Source organism: Pogona vitticeps, chromosome 6, assembly GCF_051106095.1.
Source record: "Pogona vitticeps strain Pit_001003342236 chromosome 6, PviZW2.1, whole genome shotgun sequence".
NCBI lineage: Eukaryota > Metazoa > Chordata > Lepidosauria > Squamata > Agamidae > Pogona > Pogona vitticeps.
Window position 1 is genome coordinate 68,470,195 of NC_135788.1, and position 22,729 is coordinate 68,492,923.

At 41.5% G+C, this 22,729-nt stretch overlaps 1 protein-coding gene across 3 annotated transcripts; it reads right to left on the reverse strand.

The window, feature by feature from the left end:
- Nucleotides 1-247: 247 nt before the first annotated feature.
- Nucleotides 248-22,534, reverse strand: LOC110088756 (uncharacterized). 3 transcript variants are annotated; one of them, XM_073003790.2, is made up of 6 exons: nucleotides 22,269-22,534; nucleotides 20,828-20,982; nucleotides 4,805-6,673; nucleotides 1,867-2,022; nucleotides 723-869; nucleotides 248-505 (listed from the first exon to the last, which is right to left on the reverse strand). In XM_073003790.2, the coding sequence occupies exons 2-6, from the start codon at nucleotides 20,973-20,975 to the stop codon at nucleotides 468-470; spliced, it is 2,358 nt and encodes a 785-aa protein (XP_072859891.2). In that variant the 5' UTR covers nucleotides 20,976-20,982; nucleotides 22,269-22,534; the 3' UTR covers nucleotides 248-467. The 3 variants fall into 3 exon arrangements, with proteins under 3 accessions (XP_072859891.2, XP_020666915.3, XP_020666914.3); XM_020811256.3 differs by having other exon boundaries at nucleotides 22,235-22,533; XM_020811255.3 differs by lacking the exon at nucleotides 22,269-22,534 and adding an exon at nucleotides 21,904-22,213.
- Nucleotides 22,535-22,729: the final 195 nt, after the last annotated feature.

Consider the following 22,729-nt stretch of genomic DNA (forward strand, 5'->3'; position numbering starts at 1 on the left):
CTAAGCGGTTTGGGGTTTCTTTTGAGAGGAAAACAACCTGCTGGATCTGAATTTCTCACTGCAGAAAAATGTGGGGAGTAGCTAACCATGTTCATCTAGCAGGGTAGCTTAGCTGAACTCTAAATGTAAATTGAGTGTTTCTTAGATGAATGTGTGGCTCCTACAATACATTCCTTGTTTGAAGTCTATTATTGTGTTTAATAACTGAGTAATAGTATTCTCTGCCTTACATATTCTTCACAAGACATTTCATCAGTGCAATTCTAACTTTTATTTCCTTTTTAAACATTGTGTTATTTACAATACTGTGCATTATTTTTAGTGCCCAGTACATTTTTATATATTTCTCAGATGTGTACTCAGGAATCTTTAGAGTGAAATTTTGGTCTTGCTGAGCTGCATACCAAAAAGAAATACGGATTCATCTGACTGATACAGACCAATGTTTGTACTTTTCACAATTCTGATTATCTTCTTTTATAGAGGGATCTCTTTGCTTCCCGCCCTGCAGAAAAGATATTAAAGAAGTTGAATTATTTTAAAAAAAAGATTGCATAGTCCTCCTCTGGCAGTAGATTCACACACTTAGTTTTTTTATGAAATAAATTCAGAGACATTGCCCTGAAAGAACTGCAGAAATACAGGCATAGCATGGAGCTTGACTCTAAAAGCAATAAGTGGTCTCATTAGTGCTAGAAGGTTCATTGCCTTAACACACTTACCCTTGTGATGGGCAGTTTTTGGCTTCTCCCGTTCTTTAACTTCTGTATCACATCTTGTGTCTCTACGCTTGTGTGGAGGCTTACCCATTCCTTTTTTCTTCTTTGGTGGGTCTACATACAAATTATCCGAAGGAACAGCAAATATATCTGCATTCAAGATATAGAAACTTATTAATCCAATTTAGAAGAGTTAACTGTTCAAGTTGAGCTTTTCCTCTTCTTACCCGCTTGAGCTCCCTGCTACCTAGCTTGTTAATATATTCACATACAGTATAGCTATACATCAGTGTGATTATGGCCTCTTCCAGATGAGTGCAGATCTACTGACCCACCCCACACCTTTTCACCCTGTTCATCACAAAGGAATGTGGGGCTTGCTGGTATTGGCATTCAAATCTCACTAATTAAAGCCACTTTTTAAAATAAAAAACAAACAAGAACAAAACAGCCCCCACACCAGGAAATCCTTTAATAAATATATTAGAAATCAATTTCCTGGATGAAGCTTCCCTTCTAGAGCTATTTAATGCATCTTTCTGTGGTAACTGATTGCAAATTGAAAACTTCTGACAGAGAAGCTCTGGCCACAGAAATGAACTTCACAGGAAGCACTTCAGACCCTCAGGAGAAACTGAAAATAACCACCACATCTGCAGGATGGAACAAAAAAGATGCAGAGTCATGGATTTTGTCATTAAACAGAGACAAACCTTATATCATACAGATGGGAAGAAAAATATCAATAACATCTGCAATCAGGTATATGACAGAACAAATGGCCTCTTTGAAGAGCCCTTTAATTAATTTCTTAAGAATAACTGAAGAGGTATTAGGTAAGTTGACCCCAAGGCATACTGATTAGTTGCCTAAAATTGTGGTACCATATGCATTCAAAAATTAGTGCATCATTAGTTAGAAAACCATAATTAGCTGCAGCTACCTCATGAGTTTACATTATGTGCAAATCCAGGTTTGTTCCTGCATCATGTATAAAATTCAAGTTGTGTGAAGTACCTAATGCTTTACCAATTAGCTCTATGTGCCTTGGAGAATAAATATTAAATAAAAGTGCTACAGCAGTTGATGCTGTATTTAATGAATATTTAAATTTCCTCTTTTTTCATTTAAATATGCAAGGCCATACCTTTCTCTTGGCTTTTGGTTGGGGGCGAGAGGCCACCAGGCATAAAGCTAGGAAACTTGGGCTTTGCACCACTTTTTGTCCAGTATTCATCAGGTCCACCACTTTTTACCCAGTATTCATCAAGCGCAATCCTTCTATCTTCCTCCTGTAATCTTCCTGGCCAAAACAAAGAAGCAGGGTCCACATCAATCACTATGTGCCCTGCTGTTACACAAACAGCCTAAACCTGCCCCCTAGTAATCAACCAAGAGGTTTACTAAATTATAGACTATAGCTAGCATTCCTTTCTTTTGCATGCCAGACCATTCAATTTCTTGCTTCACATCTACCCACTTCATTGATTGCCCTTCCACCTCATCCATAGTTAATAGCAAGTATGATCACAGTCACACAGGTTTCCTGCAGCACTGTTGAAGACTATACCATTTACTGTTTCTAGCTGCAAGTTAGGAAAGGAATTTTGTGATGCCTGATTATATTTAAATATATTGTTTATATGTTTTGGCAAGTATTTGAAGGGAGGGGGTGAGTGAGAAGCATGGTATGTTGGTAATAGTGGTTCTGAATGGCTGGGAGAAACTAAGGGAGGGGAGTGTTGGCGAGGCTTTTCAGCAGTCTAGTGTACAGACAGAAGGTGGTTTTTTGCAATCTGGGGCCTGAGAGAGAGAACAGTCTGAGGGCAGATCTAGATAGAGGAAGTTTGTCAGATATGAGTCACACTTAAAAGGGTCTTATCTTTAATGTGATCTATTTTATTTCATCTTAAACAATCCTGTTCACACTGACTGACTTTTTTCTTCTCCCATGAGAAGGGTACAGACAGGTCTCTGGATCACTCCAATTTGTTGTTCTTTGGATTAATGATTATTTCCCTTCCTGCTTCCTTCCCCATCTTCAGCAAGCCATGGTGACTATCCTTTCCTGTTGTTAAATAAGGTGACATAGTGAAATAGCAATGCATCTATCTAGCATGGTACACATAATGCCACCATTGTATCTCATCTAGAATGGCACTACATCAATAATTTAAATTTTTTTTAAAGGAATAGATGAAAATAAAGGAGGGGGTTTCTCCATTATCCCTTTCAGTGCTACAATCCACCAAATGTCACCTCAGACACCACCACCCACAGCTCTTATTTGGGTGAAAAATAACCATCCACAGGGGCTACAGAACAGGATAATTAGGAGTGCTCTGAATCACATTTTTAAAAGGTTGCCTTTAGGGCTGTGCCAAAAAGAAGCGGGACAACTTTAAAATGAGGCAAGATGGATTGCTCTAAGTCAAAACATATGTAAATACTGAAATGTTATTCAAACCAAACAGGACAAAAAAATGATCTAAGTAGCAAATTATATGACCATCCGCACATGACTTGAGAGATTCAGTGAGGGAGAGGTAGTAGAGTGAACGATTGTGCTGAATCAACTTAAAGCCTAAGAATAATCAACATTCTTTTAAGATTATTATTTTAATAAATCTTATTTGTTCTATTCAAGTTGAATGATGCTTTGTTCAATACCTGACCAGCTGGCTATGTGGAGAGTGGTATAAGGGCTTGAGTAAAGTGACAAAATAAGTGAAGGGCTTGAGTGAAGGTGACAAAGGAGCAACTGGAGATTAGTGGCAGCAAAGGAGTAAGAGAGGAACTAAGGGAAGGCTGCTAAAGAAAACACATTTATTCCTGGAGTGATTTAGACAGACCATTACCTAAACAGTCAAGTAACAAGGCAAAAGGAGATTTGACATCAGTAGCAAAGTAGTGTGATAAAACTTTTACATTTGCCTTTTTTTTAGCTGACTTCTGAATCGAACTGAAATGTGAAGTATGGAAAAATATCTGGGATAAGAGAATATTAAAATGCATGTCTGCAAAAATTAAAGAACATTTAAAAAATTAGTTTGCAAAGAGTATTTACACTGGTGAAATTTTATTGTATGGATAATAAGTATTCTAATCTATGTTGGAGATGTGGCCAGGATGTAGGTACATGTTTTCATTTGTGATGGGAATGTGAAAATTAATATTAAAGAAATTAATAAAATATTGAAGTTAAATGTAGAGATATGTCCTCAAACAGCACTCAAATATCAATACTTGATAGAGAAAAATTGGATTGGGTTGTAAAAGAATTTAAAAAATTACTAATAGTTGCAAAATTAATGATAGAAAACAATTGGAAAGTAAAGCATGATTTTCAGTTACGTGATTGGTATAAAGAAGAATGGAATTTATTTATTTATTTGTTTGTTTGTTTGTTTGTTTGTTTTATATCCCACCCATCTGGTCTAGTCGACCATTAATGGTAAGTTAACTTGTGATATCAAGGTATAAAAGGGTTTGACAAATAAGAGTATTTTCGTGATATTCTGGGAATTTTTATTGAGTATATAAGAGGGAAAGGTTATGTATCTTTACAAGATTCAATGCAGTTTTAGAAGGCAAATGGGGCTCTGTAAATAGAAAAAAAATGATTTAATATCTCTCCAATGGAGGGATGCACTGTTTCTGTAATTCTACAGTTTAAGTTGCTTTTCTTTTGTGTTTACTATGTTTTCTTTTTAAACTTAAATTTGCATTTTTGTATTATGTATTTTTGTATATATTTCCTTTGATTTAAATTTTAAAAAAAGAAATGTGATTACATTATAAATACATGTTCAAAAAGAGAAGATGGGATAGGACCATTAGCATGAAATATCTGAGCAACTATGGACTTAGTGATTGGCATTGTAACCAGCCACAGAATAGTTCTTATATACACATATGTTTATTTTTTTAAGAAGCTACTCTGTTTTCCCCTACTCTTCCCAACACTGACAGGCTTTCTGTGATAGAGAAAATCGAGAGCTACTTTGGAAGTGCTCCCAACCAAAGGTCCAGGTTAACAGCTGCAGTTTTTTACTTGCCAAAGTACATTCCACTTTATTACTTACCTGGACCCTTTTGTGAATTTCTTCGGTGCTCAAACATTTCTAGCTGGTGTGCCATAGGCCTCTTCAAGAAGAAGTTGTAGTCATCACAGAGTTCCTCAACCTGCTCTTGTTCTTTCTTCAGTTTAGCAGCCAGTCCAGGCATTTTCATTTTCTCTTGAACAGGCCAACTAATGATGTGTGTTGGGACTGCATTTTTAGGTAGTTTCCAGAATGCTTGTTGGCCAGTCTTCCAGTAGGGAAACCCACCTTTGCTAGGGTTCACGGTTCCATGAAGAGCAGCTTCTGGAACCAAATATTCTCTTTCTTCATTCTCTTCTTCTTCTTCTTCTTCTTCCCCTTCCCCTTCTGGTTCCTTCACCCAGTAATCTTCAGAATCATCAACCTCTGATGGAGACAAACTCCTAGAAGCCTTTTTCTTGTGAGGATAGAGTAGGTGCCTGCTGCTAGAAAACCTAGGAAGAACGCCCGGCTTTCTACTTCGACAGGAAAGCTCGTTAGCCTTGATGCGTGAGCCTCTCTTCAAATTGGCCTGCTCAATCCCCACCACTTCCTCATCTTCATTGAGGGAGCCTCCACTTCTAAATCTCTCTCTTCCCAACCCCTCTGTACTTTTCTTGAAGGTGCATATATCCTTCTTAAGTATGTAGTCAGGGTCAAGATAAGATGTAGGTACATTGTCAATTGATGAGCCTTCTTCATCTACAGAAGACATCTCATCAGAAGTAACACTGAGTACACTTGGACGCTTTCTTCTGGACAGATACATATCATAGTTGAGGTTGGTATCCATATTATCCAAACAAGCTAGCCAGCTTTCAGAAGGTATATATTTCTCTGACTCATCACACCATACACTAGCTTCTGAAGCTGCCCAAGTTTCATTGGTAACATCACTGTTTTCTTTCATCTTCTGAGGGAAATATGAATCATTAATTATCTCCATGCCAGATGGAAATAACTCCCTTTGCCGAACAAGGTTCGACACATCTCGAGGAGCTCTTGAACCACTGGACCTCTTCAAGCCATAAGATCTTTTGGACATCACAGGGTCTTGCTTTGTTTGGTCAAGTTTTGCTGGTTCAGGCAGCTGTGTTGCGCTGGCTTCATCTACAGGTGAGCTTCCTCTATAACTAATAATTCCCTGTTTTTCTGAATCAATTTTTTTCACTTTACATTGAGACTCCTTCTCTTGTGCATCCTCAAGAGGCTTTTCCTCCTCCGGATAAGAAATACTTGGCACCAGCTGCCCTTGTTCAGGAGACGCATACACAACTTCTTCACAGGAACTCAGAGCAAACACATCTCTTTGCACAATGTTATCCTTCTTTGCTACATCATATAAAGGAATGGTTTCTTTAAAGGACTTCCATAGCTGAATGGCAGGTGCACCACCATTAGCATACTCTATTCTTACCTCCTCTTTCTCAAAGGCATACCCTGGTGGGGGAAGGCCTCGGAACTGCACAGAGCCTGCAGGGCTCTTAGTAAAGTCTCTGTCTGAAACAGGAGAAGATCCAGTTCTCTCGTGCACTTCTAAAGAGCTTTCAACTCCCTTATTGCCACCAGATGAGACACAGACCATATTTGCACCTTCACAACCTTTCATTTCTATACCATGATCTTGATGTTTTTTTGGTTTACTTTCAAGCTGTCTAACATCAGTCTGTGTTTCTTTAGTCTCTGTTCGTTTCCCAGGGCTATAATGCCTGAACCGTGTAGCTTGATAAAACATGGGCGAGGATGGATGACCATTAAAATAAGGTCTTCTGTGAACTCTCATATGCATGGGATGTTGTGGAACAAGGTATCCAGGGTACTCATGGAGAGGAACAGGATAAAGTGGGAAGTATGGATTGCCACTTCTTAAGCCTAAGAGGAAGAAGAAAGATTGTTTCTCCCTCATAAAGCATGTCCCCAATTAAAGTTGAAATAGGCACTGATTCATAAGAGTCCCCCCACAGTCCAAAATATCCACTTCTGATGACAAAAAGCTCAACCCACTCCATAATGTCTCTTAATGTGCGATATTTGCATTTATAATTAACATAGCAAATACATCAGGTTTCTTAACTTCATCCATGGCATCCTATAAATCAGGGGTGGACAGATTTTACACTTTTAGGCTATGATTCCCCCATCCCCCACTAGAACCTTGAGGTCTAGGTCAGAAGGGAAATAATGGCACTAAAAGGTGCTTCCGGAGTTCAGTACAGAAATTGGTATTACAGTGGTGCCTCGCATAACGTTTTTAATTGGTTCCAAAAAAAAAAACGTTATGCGAAACATCGTTATGCGAAACACCATTTCCCATAGAGATGCATTGGAAACCGGTTAATCCGTTCCAATAGGCACGGATTGCCGTCCTTAAGCGAAAAAACCCATAGGAAACATCGTTATACGATACAATGTATCCTCCATTGGAATGTATTGTAGCTGACTCAATACGTTTCAATGGCTTTGCGAAGTAAATTTTTGCAAAATTAAGTGTGTCATAAAAGGGTCAAAAATGGTTTTAAATGCTTGGATTAGCTTCTGCACCCTCTAAAACGGATGCAAAAGTTAATTTGGCTTTGATCTGACTTTTCGTTAATTAATGGTGAATTTTTTTCCCCCAACTTTTGACAGCTGTCAAAATCTGACAGCTCCATTATTTCCTATGGGGGAAGAAAAAATTCACAAAAAATTAATGAAGACTCAGCAACTGTTCTAAATTCTTGGGTTCGTTAGAGGACCCCCTAAGTTGTGTGCAAACCTGATTTGGCGTTGATCTGAACTTTCGTTAATTTTTTGTAAATTGTTTTCTCCCCCATAGGAAAGCATGGAGCTGTCAGATTTTGACAGGTCCATTGGTTCCTATGGGCCAAAAAACAAAAATTCACAAAAAATTAACGAAACGTCAGATCAAAGCCAAATCAGGTTTGCACATGACTTAAGGGGTCCTCTAACGAATCCAAGCATTTAGAACCGTTTTGGACCCTTCTAAGACACTTTTTAAATTGAAAACAAAAACATCGTTAAGTGAAGCAGGGGACCTAAAACAAAAAACGTTAAGCGAAGCATGGTCCCAAAAACGCTATGCGAAAATCGCCCATAGGGAAAAACGTTATACGAAGCACAATCTGACTCTGAAAAAATAAACGTTAAGCGAAAAAAACGTTAAAAGAAAAACGTTATGCGAGGCACCACTGTACTGCCCTAACTGAAAGCAGTACAAAAACACTTTCACACAGAGAACTACGCCTGTTCCCTCTTTCCAAGCTTTTAAATCTTCAGCAGCCTAATTTGAAAAGTCATTTGTGACCACTATTACAAATAAACCCTGTTTATCCCTCAAGATAAGAAACAATAGCTTTTCATAACTGGATATTGTTTAATAACTGTTCCCCAAAAGGGCTGCTCCTGTGTCCAACACATCAGTCTGTTGTTGTTGTTTAGTCGTTAAGTTGTGTCTGACTCTTCCTGACCCCATGGACTAGAGCCCGCCAGGCCGTCCTGTCTTCCACTGCCTCCTGGAGTTGGGTCAAATTCATGTTGGTAGTTTCGATGACACTGTCCAACCATCTCATCCTCTGTCATCCCCTTCTCCTCTTGCCTTCACACTTTCCCAACATCAGGGTCTTTTCTAGGAAGTCTTCTCTTCTCATGAGATGGCCAAAGTATTGGCGTCTCAGCTTCAGGAGCTGTCCTTCCAGTGAGCACTCAGGGTTAATTTCCCTCAAAATGGATAGGTTTGTTCTCTTCGCAGTCCAGGGTGTTACATACAGCACTGATGTTACCTGTCTGTCATGGGTTTGGAGGGAAAGTTCCATCCTATGGGGAGTGGAAGGCGGGACATCAGGAGGAGGGGCTGTGCTGTATATATATGTGAAGCCTGTGTGGTGAAGGGGAGACGCTGGGATGTGAAGAAGCAGCAGCTGGGAAGAAGAAGCTGGTGTGGGAGTCTGTGTGTCAGACAGGGTACTACTGTGTGTCAGAGTACCAACCTGATAGGTCCAGGTGTCTGTTGGTCCGCCAGAACTGATAGGTTCAGGGTCTGTGCTTCAAGTTAAGGGTTCTGTGTGAACCAAACTGTATGCATGTATGAATGAGAATAAGCCACGTTACTTTATCTTATTCACCTGATTATTTTATTTTCCCTGTGTGTTGTATTTAAATAAACCTTGTTCTTTTATTTGTTTAAAAATCCATCCCTGGTCTGTGTGACTTCTTATAGGGAATGGTTGGTGGCAGCTTAGTAAACGTGTGGCAGATCCCAGTAGGTCTGGGTTTGTCACATTGATTGGTGTCCAGCGGGTGGGATACGACTGGTCCAGTTGTCCAGCGGTCCAGCAAAGCCTTGGCAAGTGTGCCCAGAGCAAGGGGGGTCTAGTCAGGGACAATCTGAGGCGCGTAGGTAATCTTCTAGGTGTACCTCACGGGGAGGTGCACTAGTGGAAGAACGTGCCAACTGGGAAGACTAGATTAGAGTGCTCTGAGGCAGCCTGTTTTGGCGGGAAAAAAGCTGAGGCAAAACTGTGTAGTGACAGTGATTTAGCCTGCCTGCTGAGAGGCCCAGCAGAGGGGGGTAGGCTCTGGCTCGCAACTGTTGCAAGTTAAGTGCTGAAGGACAGCAGCAATCTCTAGGGAAAGCTGGTTCTGAGGCAAAAGGGAAAAAAAAAGTGGTCGTTTTATTTTGAGGCTTGACTGTTTAAAGCAGCTTGTTCTGAGGGGGGATTATGCCCTTGACTCGAAGCCAAGTGGCAGAAATGGGTGAAGTGAAAGACCCCCAGATTGACCAAGGTTCTGAGGATGAATTTGGCTCAGTGCAAGGTGACAGCACAGGAGAGCAGAACCCAGAACTCAGAAAATTGCTCATAGCCCAACAGCATGAACTGAGGGTGAGGGAAATGGAGGAAAGATTAGAGAGAGAAAGAAGGGAGGAAAGGGAGAAACAGAGACAATTTGAATTGGCATTGGAGAGAGAGAAAATGGCGTTTGAATTAAGAAAACTGGAACTGATGAACCAGAACAATAATAACAATAGGGATTCTGAGGGAGGCCAATTGTCTAAAGCTGACCTGAAGAAATTCCCTGTGTACCACAAGGGAGATTGTCCTGAGGTGTTCTTTTCCTTAGTGGAAAGAGCGTTTGTGGACTTCTCAGTGAGGGAAACTGAGAAGATGACCATCATGCGATCTTTAATCAGTGGTAGCCTGGCTGAGGTCTATGCCGAGATGCCTGAGGAACTGATGAAAGATTTTGCAGAGTTTAAAAAACTGGTGTTTGCAAGACATGGGATAAATGCGGAGCAGCTGAGACAAAGATTCAGGTCCCTCACAAAAAAACCAGAGCAGACTTTTACCCAAGTGGGGGCCCAATTGGTGAGGCTGCTTGAGAAATGGCTATCTCAGGAGGGGACAGAGACCTATGAGCAGCTTAAAGACTTGATAGCACTGGAACAGTTCTATTCAGTCCTGCATGGGGAATTGAAATTCCAGGTGAGGGAAAGGAAACCAAAATCTGTGGCAGAAGCAGCCGAGATCGCAGATTTTATTTCCCAAATAAGAAAGCCCTTGGGTGAGGGGAAATCTGTAGGTAAACCCAAAGAAACCTACAGCAAGTACTCTCAGGGACCAGGGAAAAACCAGCAAGGGGGAGGGGCCCATGGTGAAGGGAAGCCCTCAGACATGAAACCAAGACCTCAGATTTTGGAGGGAAAACTAAAACAAGATGAGAAAGACTCAAAATACACCAGAAAATGTTATTTCTGTCAGGGAAAGGGCCATCTAATCTCAGAGTGTGAGAAATTAAGGCAGCTAAAAGGAATGGTGCCTCAGGATTCTAGTGGAACCAAGCCAAAAGCTGTGTTCTGTGTCCAGAGAGAGCAAGGCTCATTGTCACTGAGGGAGCCTGTTGCCATGGCTGCTCAGTCTGGAACGGCTGCATCTGCTGATCAGGCTGAGGAAAATGGTCCTCTTGTAGAAGTCAGGCGCTGCCTGTTGGTGAGGACAGATTCCCAGTTGTTTGAGACAGCAGGGGTGGACGTAGGAATACTTGACCGTCAGTATAGGGGGCTGCGGGACACCTGTTCTCAGGTGACCCTGTGCCATCCAGATATTATTCCTAGGGAGTATGTAATCCCGAATGAGAGCATGAAGGTGGCAGGGATTGAGGGGCAGATAATCTCACTGCCAGTCGCGGAGGTACCTGTCAACTTTCAAGGCTGGAGGGGAGTTTGGCGGCTAGCAATTTCATCGACTCTGCCAGCAGCCGTGCTCGTGGGAAATGACCTGGCTGAACATGTGAAAAGGGTGCTAGTAATTACACGTTCACAAGCCACCACGGGGACAGTTCAGGGGGGTAATGATGAGCCAGAGACGGAAGCAGAGGGGAGTTCAGAAGCTGTGGTGGAAACCTTAACCACAGACAGCAGATTTGGACAGGAGCAAAAGGCAGACGCCACTCTCCAAAAGTGTTTTGAACAGGTGTCTGACGCCCAGCTAACACCTGAAACCCCAGTGAGATTTCTGGAGAAAAAGGGGATTTTATATAGAGAAACCCTGAGGAATATCTCAAAAGGGGGAGATGGGATCAGAAGTCAGCTGGTGGTACCTGAAAAGTATCGCCCCATGATCTTACAAAGGGGGCACTCTGACATGTTTGCTGCACACTTAGGGGTGAACAAAACACAGCAGAGAATCACACAGAATTTTTACTGGCCTGACATAGGGAAGCAGATCAGGGAGTTCTGTAAACAATGTGATGTGTGTCAAAGGCAGGGGAATAGCCGCGACAGGACCAAAGCAAAGTTGTGCCCTTTGCCTGTGATTGACACTCCGTTTAAATGCATAGGGGTGGATATTGTGGGACCTTTGCCCAAGGCCACAAAGAGGGGGAACAGGTTCATTCTCACCATTGTGGACCATGCCACAAGGTACCCTGAAGCCATTCCCTTGACTAACATTGAAACTAACACAGTGGCAGATGCCTTGGTGGGGTATATGTCCAGGATGGGATTTGCCTCAGAAATAATCACAGATTTGGGAGCATCGTTCACATCAAAGCTCATGAAACGCTTATGGCAAATCTGTGGAATTAAGCACAAGGAAACCACTGCCTATCATCCTGAAAGTAATGGGTTAACTGAGGAGTTCAATGGGACTCTAATGCGCATGATTAGGGCTTACTTGGCAGAGAATCCAAACAATTGGGACCAGAAGCTGCAATCCCTTTTGTTTGCTTATCAATCAGTGCCACAAGCCAGTACCGGGTTCAGTCCATTTGAACTTTTATTTGGGAGAAGGGTGAAAGGGCCCCTTGATTTGATCAAACAAAATTGGGAGCAGATCACCCAGGATGACCCACAAGACGTTGTGACATACATAGACACCTTGAGGATTGACCTAAAGAGAAATCTAGAGCTAGCAGCAGAGACCCTGCAAGCTCAAAAGGTCAGAAAGAAAGCTTGGGATGACCACAAAGCTAGAGAGAGGCACTTTGACCCAGGGGAGGAAGTGCTTTGGCCTAGGTTCTGCAAAGAGAGCAAGTGTCAGCTGGGTAGCCCAGAAATAAAATACTTGGGTCACATGGTAGGGGGAGGAGTGATAAAACCCCTGGAGGCCAAAATAGAAGCTGTTCGTGATTGGCCCAGACCCAACACCAAGAAAAAAGTCAAATCATTTCTTGGGTTGGTGGGCTACTACAGAAAGTTCATCCCGAGGTTTAGCGAGATTGCGGCTCCGCTGACCGATCTGACGAGGAAGACGGCTGATGACCGCATCCCGTGGACCAGCGACTGTGAGGAGGCGTTCCAGAGGTTGAAGCAGGCGCTCATCAACTACCCAGTCCTGCGTGCTCCAGACTTCGACAGGGAGTTCATCATCTACACCGATGCGTCTAACAGCGGGGTAGGAGCAGTTCTGTGCCAGGAGGATGAGAATGGTGACCAGCATCCAGTGTCCTACCTGAGTAGGAAACTTCAAAAAGGTGAGAGACATTTGGCAACCGTGGAGAAGGAGTGTTTGGCCATAGTCTACGCGATCCAGAAGGCCAAGCCTTACATCTGGGGAAGACATTTTGTTCTGTGCACTGACCATTCACCACTGCAATGGTTAAAGACAATGAAAACCCACAATAGCAAACTTATGAAGTGGGCTTTAAACCTACAGGACTATGACTTTGAAGTGAAGGTGGTCAGAGGGTCAGTGAACTGTGTTGCTGACGCCTTGTCAAGAAGACCTGAAGAATGAAGACGGCGAAAGAAACATGGACTATGTATATATTTTGATGATAAAAAGTTAAATGTACCTGTTTTTTGAACTTGGTTTGTATGAATAAAGGTAAATTGATGTAATGTATATGGTAAATGGTTAAATGCCTAATTGCTATGGTTAACTTAGAATGTAAGTATAAGTAAGTATGATATGGTATGTATAAATGTTTTTGTATGTTTTGGATTCAGGTTGTTTTTTGGGAAAAAGCACCTTAGCTTTCCCCCTACAAAACAACTTATAAAGAGGGGAGGTGTTACATACAGCACTGATGTTACCTGTCTGTCATGGGTTTGGAGGGAAAGTTCCATCCTATGGGGAGTGGAAGGCGGGACATCAGGAGGAGGGGCTGTGCTGTATATATATGTGAAGCCTGTGTGGTGAAGGGGAGACGCTGGGATGTGAAGAAGCAGCAGCTGGGAAGAAGAAGCTGGTGTGGGAGTCTGTGTGTCAGACAGGGTACTACTGTGTGTCAGAGTACCAACCTGATAGGTCCAGGTGTCTGTTGGTCCGCCAGAACTGATAGGTTCAGGGTCTGTGCTTCAAGTTAAGGGTTCTGTGTGAACCAAACTGTATGCATGTATGAATGAGAATAAGCCACGTTACTTTATCTTATTCACCTGATTATTTTATTTTCCCTGTGTGTTGTATTTAAATAAACCTTGTTCTTTTATTTGTTTAAAAATCCATCCCTGGTCTGTGTGACTTCTTATAGGGAATGGTTGGTGGCAGCTTAGTAAACGTGTGGCAGATCCCAGTAGGTCTGGGTTTGTCACACAGGGGACCCTCAAGAGTTGCCTCCAGCACCACAATTCAAAAGCATCAATTCTTAGGCGGTCAACCCTCTTTAAACCAGTCTAGGCAGCCCTAAATATATTTCATAGGAAAATGTACAGCCTATTTTATATGTAATGTTTCAGTGCAACTTCAGCAGCCGCTGTAGAAGCCAGGGAGCAGCAGCTTAGCAAGCCCAAGGACACGGAAAAGGCTGGCTCATTTGAGCCAAGCCGCATGGAGGAGCTGGGCAGCTCCAGAGAAGGGTAAGGAGCCCTTGCTTGTTAGATATCATTGTGTGTTCTGACCAAATATCCTCAATGAGCTAAATTAAGTACAGAGTCAAAAACATAAGAGTTAACTTGTAATAACATTATAAAAGGTTTATTAACTACAGACTTTAGTTTCAGTAGCAAAGGTCAAAATATAGCATCTGAGTGAAAAATAAAGAAGGCATTTGTCTTACATATTCTAGGCAAGTTTCTTTAGCTTTGAGGAATGTTTCTAAACTGGGTAAACCACCCCCTAAAGCTGGATGGCATAGATGCAAGTGTGGATGGAGAGAGAGCAATCAGATAGCATGTGCTCAGGCAATGTCCATCTTGGAAAAGGCCCTTCAAGGAAGAATGCACACAAGAGAGGAGAGGCAGGAAGTGACCAATGCACAATAGCGCCCCCATAGCAGGGTAGAATTGAATGACCGGCAGAATCACCCACTGCAAACTGAGACACAATTGATCTGCATACTCTAACATTGCTGAGGATGCAGGAGCTTCAGCACAGACTAAAACGCATCAACCAATGCGGCTACTAGAATATATGAACATTGCAGTGTCTGGTGTCAGTGAACTAAAGTGGACTGGAATGGAATAGATTCAATCAAACAAAAACAAAGTATTCTACTCTGGAAATAGGAAACTCAGAAGAAATGGAATGGCTCTACCATTGAGGGAAGATGTATTATATGCAGAAAGAGCTGTAATGCAAGGTATGATCAAATGATATCAAACTCTATGGAATACCTACCAACATAACCATCATTCAAATCTATGCTCCAACTATTGATGCTGAAGATTAAACTGAGAGCTTTTATGCAAGCATCCAAGTGGAAAATGATCACACACCAAATTAATATATGCTTGGAATCACTGGTGACTGCAACAGAAAAGTAGGGAACAAAGCAGAATCAAGTGTTGCTGGAAAATTTGACCTAGAGGATAGAAGTGAAGCAGGAGAATAACTCAATTCTGTGAAGCCAACAATCAATTTATTGCAAATACATGTTTGAAGTGACTGTTTCAGTGGCTGTACATGCTGGCACTATCAGATGGGCAATACAGAAGTCAAACAGACTCTATAACTGGAAGCAGAAAATGGAGAAACTACATTCTCTCTGCCAAAACAAGACCAGAAGTAGATTTTGATACTGATCATAAACTTAATATCCAATATTAGAGTAAAACTGAAGAACAGTACAAGAATATACTGGTCTAAGGACCATAAATAAACTATTCATTCAAGGTACAAGAACACATGCCAAAACATAATTCAATCAACATTCCTGATTAGGTTAAATTCCACATAAGAAACAGATTTGCATTATTAACTCAATTAACCATGAACCAGAACAACTGTGGTTTGAAACAAGAAAAATTATTAGGGAAGAATGTGAAAAACAATTCCTGTAGTAAATAATTAAAAACTTAGATGGATGATGGAAAAAAATTGTAAAGCACAGGCCAAGAAGCAAATGCAAAAAGTGACAGAAAACAGGGTCAGAACACTGCAGTTTTTTAGTTACCGTCACATAGCAAAAAAGAGAACTATTACAACAGCCAGCGTGAAAGAAGAGAACAAACAAAATATCTCTTCCAGAACATCCAAGAAATCAAAGAGAAATTTAAGCCTAGGTTAGGAAGGTTGAATGACCAACAGAGAAGTACACTATCTGATTAGGAGAAAATAAAGAGAAGGTGGAAACAGTATATTGAAGACCTATACAGAAGAGACAGAAGGATGACAGACTGTTCTGAAGAAGAATCTATGATCTACCAAGTAAAGTGAAAGCTGCTCTGAAAGTACCAGGAAAAATAAATCACCAAGGGTGATTAGATGGGATACCAATATAATTATTTCAAGCTATAAAGACTGAATCTGTCAAATCCTAACAAGAATATACCAACAAATATGGGAAACAAAACAATGATCCGCAGACTGGAAATATTGAATACACATTCCAATCTCCAAAGAAGAATATGCCAAAGAGTGCAGTAGGACCACTGCTCTTTCCCATGGAATCAAAGTGATACTTAAGGTGTTGCAACAAAGGCTTTTACATTATATGCAGCATTAAATGCCTGATGTTTAACCTGAATTCTGAAAAGGAAGAGGCAGTTAAAATCATATTACATATCTGCTGGCTACTGGAGCACACCAATGAATTTCAGAAGATGATCAGTCCATGCTTTACAGACCACAGCAAAGCCTTTGATTGTTTGGACTGTATGGGTTGTTTTGAAAGAAACAGGTGTGCCCCAGCACTTGTTTGTCCTAATGTGTCTTGTGGACAAGAAGATACCATTAGGAGAAAATGTGGAGAAACAGAATGATTTCCAATAGACAAGCTTCAATGGTGAAAATGAAGAAATTGAAATTGTTAAATATATTGTATATCTTAGTTCAGTCATCAATCCTAATGGAGACTGCAGTCAAGAAATCAGAGAATGACCAAGACACAAAAGGGCATTGATGAAGGAATTAGAAAAGCTCACCAAGTGCAAGGATATGTCTCCGGAGACCAAGACCATCCACACTGTTGTATTCCCAATTACCACGTAGGGTGTGAAAGCTGGATAGGACAAAAATGATTTGTTTCCTACATAGTACTGAGCCCAGTACTTTCTGGGCTTCCAAAAAGACAAACACATGGATCCTGGAGCAAATAATCTGAACTATCTCTGGAAGGAAAAATGTTGAAACTGAGGCTGTACTACTTTGGGCACATCACAAGATGACAAGATTCTCTGGGAAGACAATAATGCTGGGAAAGGTTGAAGGCAGGAAAAGAGGAAGATCAAATAATCTCCAAAAGAAGCCACAGGCTTGAGTTTCATCATTTAGTCGTGTCCGACTCTTGGTGACCCCATGGACCAGAGCACACCAGGCCCTCCTATCTTCCACTGCCTCCCGTAGTTGTGTCAAATTCATGTTGGTTGCTTCGCAGACACTGTCCAGCCATCTCATCCTCTGTCGTCCCCTTTTCCTCTTGCCTTCACAATTTCCTAACATCAAGGTCTTTTCCAAGGAATCTTCTCTTCTCATGAGATGGCCAAAGTACTGGAGCCTCAGCTTCAGGGTCTGTCCTTCCAGTGAACTCTCAGGGTTGATTTCCTTTAGAATTGATAGGTTTGTTTTCCTTGCAGTCCAGGGGACTCTCAAGAGCCTCCTCCAGCACCACAATTCAAAGGCATCAATTCTTCGGCGGTCTGCTTTCTTTATGGTCCAGCTCTCACTTCCATACATCATAACAGGAAAAACCATAGCTTTGATTATTCGGACTTTTGTTGGCAAGGTGATGTCCCTGCTTTTTAAGATGCTGTCAAGGTTTGTCATCGCTTTCCTCTCAAGAAGCAGGCATCTTTTAATTTCGTGGCTGCTGTCTCCATCTGCAGTGATCATGGAGCCCAAGAAAATAAAATCTGTCACTGCCTCCATATCGCCCCCTTCTATTTCCCAGGAGGTGATGGGACCAGCGGCCATGATCTTAAGTTTTTTTGATGTTGAGTTTCAGGCCGTTTTTTGCACTCTCCTCTTTCACCCTCATTTCAAGGTTCCTTAATTCCTCCTCACTTTCTGCCATCAGAGTGGCATCATCTGCATATCGGAGATTGTTGATATTTCTTCCGCCAATCTTAATTCCGGCTTGGGATTCCTCCAGTCCAGACTTCCGCATGATGTATTCTGCATATAAGTTACATAAGCTGGGGGACAATATACAGCCTTATGGTACTCCTTTGCCACTTTTGAACCAATCAGTTGTTCCATATCCAGTTCTAACTGTTGCTTCCTGTCCCACATATAGGTTTCTCAGGAGATAAGGTGGTGAGGCACTCCCATTTCTTTAAGGACTCGCCATAGTTTGCTGTGGTCCACACAGTCAAAGGCTTTTGCATAGTCAATGAAGCAGAAGTAGATTTTTTTCTGGAACTCTCTGGCTTTCTCCATAATCCAGCGCATGTTAGCAATTTGGTCTCTAGTTCCTCTGCCTCTTCGGAATCCAGCTTGTACTTCTGGGAGTTCTCGGTCCACATATTGCTGAAGCCTACCTTGTATGATTTTGAGCATAACCTTGCTAGTGTGTGAAATGAGTGCAATTGTACGGTAGTTGGAGCATTCTTTGGCACTGCCTTTCTTTGGGACTGGGATGTAGACTGATCTTGTCCAATCCTCTGGCCACTGTTGAGTTTTCCTAACTTGCTGGCATATTGAATGTAGCACCTTAACAGCATCATCTTTTAAGATTTTAAATAGTTCAACTGGAATGCCATCACCTCCACTGGCCTTGTTGTTAGCCAGGCTTTCTAAGGCCCACTTGACTTCACTCTCCAGGATGTCTGGCTCAAGGTCAGCAACTACATTGTCTGGGTTGTCCAGGATATCCAAATCTTTCTGATATAATTCCTCTGTGTATTCTTGCCACCTCTTCTTGATGTCTTCTGCTTCTGTGAGGTCCCTCCCATTTTTGTCCTTTATCATGTCCATCTTTGCACAAAATGTTCCTTAAATATCTCCAATTTTCTTGAACAGGTCTCTGGTTTTACTCTTTCTATTATTTTCCTCTATTTCTTTGCACTGTTCATTTAAGAAGGCTCTCCTTGTCTCTCCTTGCTATTCTTTGGGAGTCTGTGTTCAGTTTTCTGTAACTTTCCCTATCTCCCTTGCATTTTGTTTCTCTTCTCTGCTATTTGTAAGGCCTCGTTGGACAGCCACTTTGCTTTCTTGCATTTCTTTGGGATGTTTTTGTTGCTGCCTCCTGTACAATGTTATGAGCCTCCATCCATAGTTCTTCAGGCACTCTATCGACCAAATCGACTTCCTTAAATCTGTTCTTTACTTCCACTGTGTATTCATAAGGGATTTGGTGTAGATTATACTGGAGTATCCTAGTGTTTTTTCCTACTTTCTTCAATTTAAGATTGATTTTTGCTACAAGAAGCTGATGATCAGAGCCACAATCAGCTCCAGGTCTTGCTTTTGCTGACTGTATAGAGCTTCTCCATCTTTGGCTGCAGAGAATATAATCAATCTGATTTCGGTATTGCCCATCTGGTGATTTCCATGTACAGAGTCACCTCTTGTGTTGTTGGAAAAGAGTGTTTGTGATGACCAGCTTGTTCTCTTGACAAAACCCTATTAGCCTTTGCCCTGCTTCATTTTGAACTCCCAAGCCAAACTTTCCTGTTGTACCTTTTATCTCTTGACTCCCGACTTTAGCATTCCAATCCCCTAGAATGAGAAGAACATCTTTCTTTGGTGTCACTTCTAGAAGGTGTTGTAAATCTTCATAAAATTGTTCAATTTCAGTCTCCCCAGCAATGGTGGTTGGAGCATAAACTTGGATTACTGTGATGTTGAAAGGTCTGCCTTGGATTTGTATTGACATCATTCTATAATTTTTGAGATTGTATCCCATTATAGCTTTTCCCACTCTTTTGTTGACTATGAGGGCTACTCCAGTCCTTCTACGGGATTCTTGCCCACAATAGTAGATATGATAATCATCTGAATTGAATTCGCCCATTCCTGTCCATTTTAATTCACTGATGCCCAGGATGTCGATGTTTATTCTTGCCATCTCCTGTTTGACCACATCCAGCTTCCCAAGGTTCGTAGATCTCACATTCCAGGTTCCTATGCAGTATTTTTCTTTGCATAATTGGACTTTCCTTTCACTTCCAGGCACGTCCACAGCTGAGCATCCTTTCGGCTTTGGCCCAACCACTTCATTAGAAGCTACTTGTCCTCCGCTCTTCCTCAGTAGCATGTTGGACGCCTTTCAACCTGAGGGGCCCATCTTTCAGCATCCTATCTTTTAGCCTTTTGTTTCTGATTATGGGGCGTAAAGATACTGGAGTGGCATTGGCAATTCCTACTCCAGGTGGATTGTGTTTAGTTGGAACTCTCCACTACAACCTGTCCGTCTTCGGTGTCCCTGCACGGCATAGCCCATAGCTTCTCTGAGTTACCCAAGCCCCTTCGCCACGACAAGGCAGCAATCCATGAAGGGGAGACTTGAGCTTGCAGGAGCTGATCAGGCCTGCTGAGGACAGTACATTTTGGAGATCGCTCATTCATAAGGTCACAATAATTTGAGGCAATTTGATGACACATAACACTACCACCCACGTTTGTAATGGATTTTTTTGAATAATTTTTATGATGAGAGTATAGTTTCTGTTGCATACAAGGTGATCTAGCATAAAGGCAACATATTATGGTAAACCCTGTTGTTGATAATCATACTCATCTTGATTGTGCTGCCAACAGTCAGATCCTAAACCTACATGTTTGGAAGGAAGCCATAGACATCAAAGGGACCAACTGCTAGCCATGTACGCTTAGAAAAACCATTTCAATGGACCTCACGTAGGAAACAAAAACCGTTTGCGATGGGTTTCTTTTCTCCTGGTAATATAGCATACAGGACTTTAGTAAGTGAAGCATTCCATATCATCATCATTATGCCCCAGAAAGCATCATCCAACTCTTACAGGATACTGTGCCCTGGTATCTGCCAATGCCACAACACAAGTGTCACAGTCATAGGAAACACAGAGAGCACTAGCAAAGTATAGACAAGCAATTATAAAATGAATTAGGGAATATGCTAACATGAAACAAAACATCCTCCCCGAGAATAACAGCAAGACCATCAACCATATTTGCTTCTTCCAACATTAGTTCCCAAATATTTTATTCTGTCATGCCTAGTTGGCCTTACCTGCTGCGGGGATGCCATATGGGTTGTAGATAGGGCCAAGGAGCCATGGATTAGGGAATGACTGTTGTGGTGCTGTTGCTTGTGCATAAAAGAATGGCCTTGGATTTGTGGAATAAGGCCCATTTTCTGAGGCGGAGGAAGCATTCATTTTTAGGCTAGAAACAAAAAAACAGTTGGTATCAAGCACTATCTTAAAAACATTATACACCTTTGCTGAGCTATTTGAAATTGACATTTTGGGATATCTGAGAATGGCGGAAGTCCTTGATTGTCTGTAGACTCTATAGTGGTACACATTATTCTGTGTTCTCCCCCCCCATCCTCATTTGGTTAGTCAAATGACCACATTAAGACAACTGCAGCCTTTGACACACACTTGCTGTTTGCTTGGTGGGCAGGCCCTAATACCAGCCTTTGGGGAAAACTATATTCTGAGGCCTCATTATGCATTGCCATTTTATTCTCCAAGCCTTGTATTCATACAGTCAGAGAGACCCATAAACAACACTTTGCCCCATACTACTTGGGACATACCACAATAATGCATGGTTAGCCATTTATACAATATGGATTTTTGTCAACTTGAGTTTACAAAATGTAAAGACCAGCACGGAGCAAGGTCAATGCTTTCCTGCTAAAGAGGCCTTGTAATCTAAACCCCTGTGGTTTCACTCAGCATTCACTACCACTGAATTCAAAGGGGCCAACTTCCATATAAGTATGGAAGGCATATTTCAGATATAACTTCCAATATAATAAATTCTAAAAGAACAAAAACCCTATATAATGCAACACTTTTGTCTTCTCTACTCAACTTATTCCACCACCCCCTTAGCTAAAGGGAAGAATCTTATATTACTCCACTAATGTTAGTAATCAGTGGGATTTTTTGAAACAGTGAATTCAAATGTGTATCTGAGCTCCCATGAAACAACTTACCATATGTAGAATATAGAACTGCACCTATAGTTCAGAACTAATATAAAAATTGCAAATTAAGATAACTTCACAATGGTATAAAAAGCAGGTGGGGGAAAAGAAAAATGCACTTTGAAAATAAATAGTAATGTACATACCTTTTCTGGAAGCAAGAGACTGTAAAAAAAAATCCACAACCCAATAAACCAAATCCAGAACAAACTAACACAAAGCCCTTTTAACAATGGGCTAGCCTCAACCACATATTACGAGCCTTTTGTCTTGAGCCCTCACCTCCTTCCCACCCCCTTCCATAAACCACACTTCTCCACCTTCAAACTATTTCAAATCTTAAATACAAGCTCTATAAAGCTATGTCATTTCCACCCCTGCTGGTCTTGACCCAACCCCTCCTCCACCAAACATTTGTGCTACTGCTGCTGCACAGGAAGACAGCCCAGCAAAGAACTACTTGAAAATGCCCCTCACCTTTCTTAAGAAGCAACATCCCTTCTTTACACACCTGAAACTAATGTGGCCTTTCCCAATATAACAAAAAACTTACACCCAGCATCTCCTATATAGAGTTGAGTGAGCCTAAGATGATTGATGTCAATGGGCTGTTTAGACCCAGCTTTCTCTGTATAAGATAAGGCTGCATGTAGTCAAGCTTCCCCAGTCCTTAAAGTTCAGACATCACCAGAAAAGGGAGGCTAGTACCCATTGCAGTTCAAGGCTATCATGCTGCAACTACTTAGCAAAGTCTTATCTATTACTGTAATTCTCAAGTTTCCTTCTTTCCTTTATTTATTTGCATTTGTATTTTCATTTCTACCCCACCTTTCTTCACACACAGGGACTAAAGGTGGCTACTTGCAGCAGAGTGGAAACAGCCTTTTCTTTTGACAGTTCAGGCTAACAAATCAAGGCAGCTCATGGTCCATGAGGGAGGCACCCTCTGCCAGGCCTACAGGCCACCCTCAC

Excerpts from the sequence above, each read along its gene's own strand:
- LOC110088756 (XM_073003790.2), bottom strand. The coding sequence starts at position 20,975 with ATGAATGCTTCCTCCGCCTCAGAAAATGGGCCTTATTCCACAAATCCA. Across the intron at positions 6,674-20,827 it reads ATATGGCATCCCCGCAGCAG|GCTTAAGAAGTGGCAATCCA; the intron begins GTAAGGCCAACT and ends TCTTCCTCTTAG. Across the intron at positions 2,023-4,804 it reads AAATTCACAAAAGGGTCCAG|GAAGATTACAGGAGGAAGAT; the intron begins GTAAGTAATAAA and ends TGTTTTGGCCAG.